The 9081-nt window shown below is 41.4% G+C and overlaps 1 protein-coding gene across 5 annotated transcripts in view; it reads right to left on the bottom strand.

Moving 5' to 3' along the window:
- Positions 1 to 2243: 2243 nt before the first annotated feature.
- The window catches only part of Nuf2 (NUF2 component of NDC80 kinetochore complex), a 30589-nt gene continuing 23751 nt past the window's right edge, over positions 2244 to 9081 (bottom strand). For all 5 annotated transcript variants that reach the window (XM_048421107.3, XM_048421103.3, XM_048421109.3 and 2 more), the window contains 2 exons: positions 8147 to 8282; positions 2244 to 2729 (listed from right to left, as the gene is read on the bottom strand). In XM_048421107.3, coding sequence (XP_048277064.1) covers positions 2571 to 2729; positions 8147 to 8282 — 295 coding nt within the window. In that variant the 3' untranslated portion in view covers positions 2244 to 2570. The remainder of the gene's footprint in view (positions 2730 to 8146; positions 8283 to 9081) is intronic.

Here is a 9081-nt window from a genome sequence, read left to right as displayed (position 1 = left end):
GCTCCCCTGGCTTTGTCACAAAATGGATTAGCTTCTTGAAATATGTCAGTTCAATGTGAAATTAGACACTTGCTCTCCGTCCAGCTAAGGAGCTGAGCAGAGGAGTGCACAGCCTTTCCTTTGCCACCAGGGCAGCACGTGCCACAGACACGTGACGTCACCTGCTTCGTCGGGGTATGCAACTCCCATGCTACAAACCAGTTGGACTCCAACGATGCCATTTTCAAGATGGTTTGAGGAAAATCGCTAAATTTCAGAATTTATTCTTTAATCAGTAGAGCCAAATGGATTTGAGTAGATTGTGATGAGGGCCTTTGATTAAACTGTAACTGTTTGGGGGCAAAAGGGAATGATTAAAGACAGTCACTAGAAAATGTATTTGGTAGGAAGAAACGTCAGAGTGCTTTAGTGGCTGTATTATTTGGTCTCTCTCTCTCTCTCTCTCTCTCTCTCTCTCTCTCTCTCACACACACACACACACACACACACACACACACACACACACACACGTGGTTTCTTCCTTAAGTAAACACTCAAGTGATGAGCAAGTACATAAATGGTATAAGCTAAATTTTAAATGCTAAACAGAAGCCACAAGCCTCCAGAAAAGGCTTGTAAAAAAGTGCCTAAGACACTAACTACATAAAACAACATAAATGTTAGAGAAAATAGAAAAAACTGAAAGCTACAAAACCCAAAGTGGGCCAGTGAGACAGCTTAGCACAGAGGGGCTTGCCACCAAGCCTGATGACCAGAGTTCGCTTCCTTGGTCTCACACGGTGGGAGGAAAGAGCAACGCCAGCACGCTGTCCTTCACATGTGCACTGTGGTACATACATGACCTCCCTCCACAAACACAAACAAGTATAATTAAAATTTTAAGGACGGGGGATGACTCAGTGGGCTACAGTCCTTACTGCTCTTACGGGGTTTAGTTCCCAGCACCCACACTGGCAGCTCCAGGTCCCAAATATCAGAAATCTGTGACCTCAAATGTACATATTGACGTAATTTAAAACAATAAAAATAAATTATCTAATTTTTAAAAAGTATTATGTCTAAGGCTGGAAGATGAATGCTTTCCAACAGAACCAAGTCTAGTTGTAATAAACCATGGGGAGAAGGACGCAAGCCCATGGAAGTGTACTGGACTCAGTGGGCAGGAGGGGGTCCAGCATTCCCCGAGGACAGCTTAACAGTTCTGCTTATGACATAGCTTGATCCTAAAGCCTTAGTAGTCATTTTGCAATGTGTGTTTAAGAAAAATCACATCAACCAAAAGAATCTCTTCATTTTGCTTTTCAATATCAATTATTAGACATCTTGCTTAGTGGATACTGTACAATTTCTCAAAATTGTATTCGATTAAGTATTTCGACCTTTATTTTATGTCCTATTATTTTTTAGTACATATTTTCTAAGGCAGTATCTTGCTGCATAGCCTAGTTTGGCCCTATATTTGTGATTTTCCTATCTTGGCTCCCTAAGTGATGAGACGCTAGGTGTGTGCCACCATGCCAAGATGATATGTGGTTTTAAAACAGCACGCACTTTACCCAGCTTGGTAAGGACAAATCACTGGAACGAAGGCAGAGCAGCTGAATGCTGAAAGTCTGAACTACTCTGAGCTAGCAGTTCACACTTGGGGGTGCCTGCTAGCAAGGGCCACTTGCTTTTTTCCTTTCAGAACTTCACAGTGTTCCTTGGATCCTGAGAGTTCTCTATGGCACTGTGCCAGGACAGCTGGAGGAGCCAAGACATCATACTGCATGCAGTCACAGTATGGCTAAGATCCTTGTAGCAGCCAAGGCATACTGCATGTGGTCACAGTGTGACTAAGCATCCTTGTGTCACTGATCAAAGTCCTCAGGATAATCAATTGATAAAGAAGACAACAAATTATTTTGGTCCAGTTTGAATTTTCTGTCCACAACTGTCTTATTTCTACCATATAAAGAAATGAAGCCCTATAATCAAACTTACTCTTTCACATTAGAAAGTGTGCTATATCAAGAAAGAACTATTCCAATTTTGGTGCCAGAGAGCACAGTTCAAATTTTTGCTCAACTGTATAAATCTTCAGACATCTCCACAATTCTTTACCTACATGGTAGAAAGAAAATGTCTAGCTAGAGCTGGATGAGTGAGAATCAAAGGAGCATGAACTCTAGATGTGGAGGGCACAAGCAGGCTCAACGATGTGGCAATTCAATGTCAACAAAGTAACAACAGGCATTGCAAACTTAAGTATCTATTCCTCTTTATTCCAACTAGTATAAAAAGAGACAGATTAAGAGGGGGACACAAAAGCTGTACAAGTTACTTAAATTGTAATAAAAGCCTATAATACATGGTATGCTGGAGCTTGGAGAAGCAGTTCCGGGTAGCTTGCAAGGTCCCGAGTTCTCTCCCCAGCACCGAGAGAAAGACACAAGGAGCACAGCATCACATAAAAAAACACCAATGACAGACGGGAAGCTGCGGTAGCCATGTCAGTTGGCTGACACAGCCGGCACTTCTATTAGCATCACAATAACTACATAAACAGAGACAAAAAGGTGGTCAGCCATTTATGGGAGGCCTGCCTGTGCTGACGAGGGCGGCACTCTGAACATCCTCTTCTTCAGCTCGGCCGTCTTCCTTTCTATTCTAGAGCAATACTCCTCCTTTGTCGCCTCGATGCCCTCGTGGTACTTCTCCAGGGCACTTTTCAAGTTTACAAAGATTTCCTGAAGACAAATGACTAAGAATTACTCCATGTGACAGCCAGGCCAAACGCTGAATTGCAAAAACATTTCAAGGGTCATTCATGTTAATTCTAAAATTACAACTATGATAGACTATGAACCATCAAGAAAAGTTTCCAAAAGCTTTATTTCTTAAATCTTATAAGAAAGACCAGATAAATTAGCGACTAACTTGAGTGAATGCTAAATAATCATCACATTGGATGGCTACAGATCAACTCATATTCCTAGCTCCCCTGGGCTATGTGTTCATTCCCATGGACAAGAACACTGAGTACATCATGAAGAATGGTATCACCTTCGAGAAACCATCAAAACCAAGTATGGCTAAAATAAAACACAACCTGCAAATTCACAGGCAAGCACTTCAATACACCAAAGCAATGCTTTCTTCCTGACAATAAACATGGTCCCAAGGAAGAACTAGTCACACAGATAGAGCTACCATAAATAGAACAGGAAGCCCAAATCCAGCAGCACACCCACCTGAAGGAAAAACACAGGTAGGCATTAATGCGGGTGGGTTATAGCCTTCTCAAATGCTACGTAGTTTAGAATAGCCAATGAAAGTCTATACACAAGTGGAAATTTACACCAGTTCACAATAGCTCACATATAAAAAAGTCTTACCGCACACTCAAATACTTCTAAAGTCAAAGCATAGGGCTGGGAATGCAAAGAAAAATCTAAGGCTAGCCAAGTGTTGTTCAACATAGAAGCAACAGCCATATACCACTATTCAAATGCATAAGAACTTAGGTTATATTCAAAATTCCATTAGCCCTTCAATTAAACTAGACGTACGTCAAAAGCTCAAGGTCACGGTGCCTACCTACCTAGTAGCTACAGGGCAGAGTATGACTGTAGCAATGCTCTATGCGAGACAGTGTTGACCTGATTATCTCATTTTTGAAATTTGAGGAATTTAAAAATTATAAAATATTCATAGACTTTTATACGCAGCATCACCATTGATCCCACAAGAATTTTTGTTCATCGATCACGAATATAGTATTGGATCGTTTTCTCCAAGTACCTTGTGAATAAGATAATGTGGACGAAATCACTCTCCACCCCACAACACACAGACTACACTAAGTACTGAGCACTGGAAACAAGGCTCATGCAAGTGTATGGCCACACATCTGACCTACAGCGCAATGAACACACAATGCACATGTGTCATGCGGGAAGCACAGAACTAGGCTACCTATTAAAAGTCCACAGCAAATGAGAAGCCAGAAACCAGACACATAGATGGCTCAGAGGAAGTTACATGGAAGATAAAACTTTATATTTTTAATGAACTCACACAAACACATTTTTGTTGATCTTGCTTCTGTCCCCTCCCTGTCCCCTAGACAACTCCCCTCACTCCTACTGAAAACCTCCACTGTTGGTGTCTCCCCTCCACTCTCATATCACATGTGTTCTATTTCCCTACTTAATAACCTTCTCCCTTAAAGCCTTTTGCCTTCTCATAGACCCTTTTCTGGTTCTTGGTATCTACACTCAACCACTCTATACGAACATACATATATAAAACTTAGAACATGTGGTTTTTGTTTCCCTGGGACTGGGTCATCTCACTTAATATAGATTTTCCACGAACATATATCTTCTTACAAATTTCATTTTATTTATGGATGAATAAGAATCCTTAGTGTACCTGTACCACATTTTCAATATCCATTATTTTGTAGGTTGATCCTTGGTGACTTAAACAGAGAAGTCATAAACATTGGACAAACAAGTATCAACCACAGCAATAGGCTGTTTGAACAAGAGTGTCCATCTGGGACAGAGGGTAGTTCTATTTTTAGCCGAGACACCCTCACCCTGGTTTCATAGTAATTATACCATGTTACAGGCCCAAGAACAGCGGATAGAGAACCTTCCGACCAGTAAAACAGTAAAGTGCTTTTCATGCAAGCCTGGTGACCTGAGCTTGATCTTCAAAACACATTACAGTGCAAGAGGGAACCAACCCCACCAGGCCGTCCTCTGATCTATCTCCAAGCATAAGCTGTGACATGTACACACACATATAATAATGAAATAAATAAGTAATTTTAAAAAGGGGTTCTTTCTCCTGCACTCTTCCAAGTATTTGGTGTCAATTATTTTCTTAAAGATGGTCATTTTGACTGGGATAAGACGGAATCTCACAATTTTAATTTGCATTTTCCTGATGGTGAACGATGTTGAACATTTTTGAAAATATTTACTAGCTATTCGTATTTTGGTTTCTTGGCCTATGGGTGTTTGTTTTCTTCTTTAGTATTTTAAATTCCTCATACGCGCTATGTCTTCTGTACAGTATACAGGTAACAAGTTTATCTCTTTCTGCAGGCTGTGTTTCATTTGGTGGACAATTCCCTCTGCTCTGTGGAAGACTTCTGACTTCACAAGGTGGGATTTGTGGACAGTCAGTCTTACTCCTGAGCAAGAAGAATCCTAAGCAAAAAGGCCTAGGCCTGTATCATAAGGAATTTTTCCTAGTGCTTCCTTCAGCAGTTTCAGGATTTCCTATCTTTTATTACGGTGTTTGGAGTTTGTTTTTGGCGCAGGGTGAGAGGAACGGATCTAGTTTCCCATGCACCATTTGTAACTGTAGCTGACTTTTCTTTAATAACAATCTGTGGCACCTTTGTAAAGAACAAAAACAAAAGCCAGCTGGCTCTTGCTACATGGTTTTGTGTCTCGATCATCTATTCTGTCTGCCCATCTATATGTCTTTGACAGTTCCACACTGGTTTTGTTCCTGACACTGTAGTATAACATGAAGTCAGGCATCATTTCTATTGGACCTTAAATGATGGGAATGATCTGCTTACCTAAAGTCTTAGAGGCAGGGGTCAGAACTTTGCTGTCTCAACTTGACTCCTGAGCCAAGTGGGACCTGACACCTAGTAGGTACATATGCTATTTATGAAGATATTGACTAGAAATTTTAAGTAATCCATTCATTATAAATGAATCCATAAACTATAGGAAAATAGGGAGGCCCTGATTTAACAAGAAAGTACACTATTAAAAAGTTACTTTACAAAGATAAAATTGGCACTACTTAGTATTCAGTACAGATTTAAAATAGCAAAATTAGAGTCAAGGAAGGAAGTTAGCATTTTGCGACAATTTGTGAGACATAAAATTATGTTACGAATGTGTGAATAAAATGAAAAGTATCACTGAGGAAAAGAAATCATGAAATTAACTTTATGAGTCTGAAGGCCAGGGTTATCCCCACAGAATTTCAACATGAGTTAATCCTTTGTGATATAAAATGATGATGAGAAATATAAGAAATTATATCATCTTAGAAATATCTCAAATATTCTAAAAGAAATTTATGAAGACATTGAACAGAGAGATTAAGTGGGGGAAGGGGAAGAAGAGGACAGATGGGAAAGATTTTGAACTCTACATCATTTTTGCTGTGACTGACTGGAACAGGAAACAGATTTGCTGCTCAAATGGAAGAGGGACAAGACGCTAGAAGCAGGTGAACTACCGATGTGAGGGGACATTTAAAGCAGGGTCAGTGACAACTGGGGTCCAGCAGCCCTGAGTGAAGACCACTTTGACAACCTGTGCATGCTGCATCTTCGTGAAGGGTGACTATAAAAGAACTGGAGAATTCTCTGAGCAAATGAACTTGAGTTCATCCATGTATTCATAGTCACTCTTGGGCTGCTGAGGAACAAATGGACGTCAGCGGACTGGGTAAAGGAAGGACAACATAGAAAGCTGAATGGCCGTGCCTGGAGCTCTGGTAACGCTGCACGCTCTGGAGGAGAGGTACAATGCAGCCAGAGTCTCTTCCATCCTGGAGAAGAAGGCATGCTGCCCGAATTTGCTCCCAGCACCACACAGTGAGACATAATTGGTATAGACGAGATTTAAACAGAGAATCTAGGTTGAGAGAAAGACAAGTAAGCCTACAAAATCTAACAATAAGCTCTTGAATTGAGAGCAAACATTTCATCGTTGTATACTATGGTGAAAGGAACAACCCAGCAGAGCTGCACCTGAAGAAGGAGTCTCTGACCATAGTCTGAAGTCAGAAGGCGAGACACGACTGCTGACAACCCATCCCCCAAGGCTTTGTAAACAGAAGCTTCTGGGGCCACAGCACTGATTGGGAAGACCGTGGTAAGAACGAGGTTCTACACTTTGAATAACGACAGGTAAGAAATACTAACAATAAACAGGATACGATCAGTCTGAAAATGAAGCATGTGAAGAGCGGCTGGACAGCTGAGGCTGCTACACCCAAAGGAGAGAAGACGGAAGGAAACAGGGTTCCCATCTTATGAGCCAGTCAACAAAGCACAGTATAGATTATTCCAGAAGGAAGGGCTGAGTGTGCCAGAGTACAGACACTGAATATTTTAAATTCAGAATGGGAAATAACATTTTAACAACTACAGCTGTACTAGAACAGCTTGTGTGGTTATGAGCTCCATCCACATAAAACAGTCACAATTACACAGAGCCCGTCAGTGGCTCTCAAGTGCCATCCTATGCTAGAGATAAACAGACAATTCAATTAAGACATGGGACCCATTGTTGAGATTCTAATTTAATGTATTTGGGAGAGGACTTGGTCATTTCAAAATCCCTCACTGAATTCTAACACAGCTAGTTTTAAGACACAGTGCTCAGTGCCCTTTCAACTGTGTAAATATTTATGGAAAGCAGACTATACCCAGGGCCATTCTAGGAATGGTTTCACACAACATGCTAAGGTTTAAAGAACAACAGGTATTGCCAGGGAACATCTAATAAACTGGTGAGACACACATGCACAGAGACAACAGGTAAGGTAGGTTGGGCATCTTTTGTGACTAACCAAGTTCAAATTTGAGCCAGGTGTTACTTCTAAGCTGCTAATAAGCAGCTGATTCTCTACACCTTGAACAGGTGACAGCAGTCTCTGGTTTCCTTAAGAAAGTCGGATGAAGTTTCTCCTCAAGTCTCTTTTGTATTAGAATCTTTGCAGACTGTATGTATGGACAGTGGCTGAGAGTGGCAGCGAGAGCCTGGCTGTCACATACCAGGCGCTACAGAAGCGGGAAGACGGAGTAGAACAAAGAAGGAGGCCTGAGACTATGAATGAAGAGCTGCACTACTTGGGGTAGCTTTTGGTAAACTGAATTTAAAAGTCATGGGGAAAGTCTGTGTACTTAGGACTTGAGAACTGTGCTTCTATTCTGTGACGTGCTGAAAGGCAGCTAAGAGAAAAGGCATAGAGACGCGCATCTGCAGAACTGGTATCCAGAGTGCTGCACAAAAGACCCACGGGGTCAAGTTCCGCTCCAGAGAACTCAAAACCCTGTCATAAGTGACATCATTTACGTTTTAACCTCTGGACTCTCTGTCCTAGGAGCACGCACCTGAGACTTCAGTTTCTCCCTTTTCGCACTATCTTTCAGCTGCTGAGTCCCAGATTTAATCTTCTGGATTTCCAGAGTAATGGTGGTTACTTGCTCACAGACAGCACCTCTTTTATCTTGAACTTTATTGCAGTCTCTAAAGGGGAACAGAAACACCAACATAACTTCTCTAAAGCATTTTAAAAAAACCGAAGACTCTAATAATGAACTCAGAGCGTCATGCGTCAGTACTTGCTCAACAAGCCTAGAACCCTTCCAGATATAAAAGCAAGCAGACAAATCCCACAAATCCCCCACAGTGTGGCACACTATAGTTACACAATGGTGTATGGAACTACTTCATTCGAGAGCTGTTCTGTTTCCGTATTTTGTAGAGCTAGAGATAAAAGTCAGAGCCTGGCACATTCCCAGCAAGTGCTCCACCAGATGAAGGCTCGGCTACAGTGCCTCGGGGTGCACATCCATGCACCATTAGTGCAAATGCAGGTCAGTAGAACTTTCTGCACATTTGGCAATGAATACACAATCCCTAGGTTCTGTCTTTTCCTTTCATCTGCACGAAAACACTCGGTCCCAGTGCCACGTTTAAGGACTAGCGGGTGACACCGCAAACATCCCTGTGGCGTGCATGCTGAATGCATTCCTGGGACTCACGAGAAGACTCTAGTGGTGAAATACCTCAACATACAAGCAGAAGAAATTAACAAAGTATTAATTTTTACCTGAATAATATTAAGATTTCTTTTCCTAATGTAACTCTAGATTACTATGCCTCAAACACACTGACATGAATACGAGTACCACAACTCCTTCAAAGATGAACACAAAGGAAGTGGAAGTGTGTGCGTCAAAAAGCCGCAAACAAGCAGAAAAACACCAAACAAGCGAAAGAACCCGGACAGAATTATAACATCATAGTCACTGGAAGCAGAATT

This window comes from Myodes glareolus, chromosome 5 (genome assembly GCF_982192425.1).
Source record: "Myodes glareolus chromosome 5, mMyoGla1.1, whole genome shotgun sequence".
NCBI classification, from domain to species: domain Eukaryota; kingdom Metazoa; phylum Chordata; class Mammalia; order Rodentia; family Cricetidae; genus Myodes; species Myodes glareolus.
The sequence above is the reverse complement of the archived record's forward strand: the minus strand, read 5'-3'. Positions and strand labels throughout refer to the sequence as shown.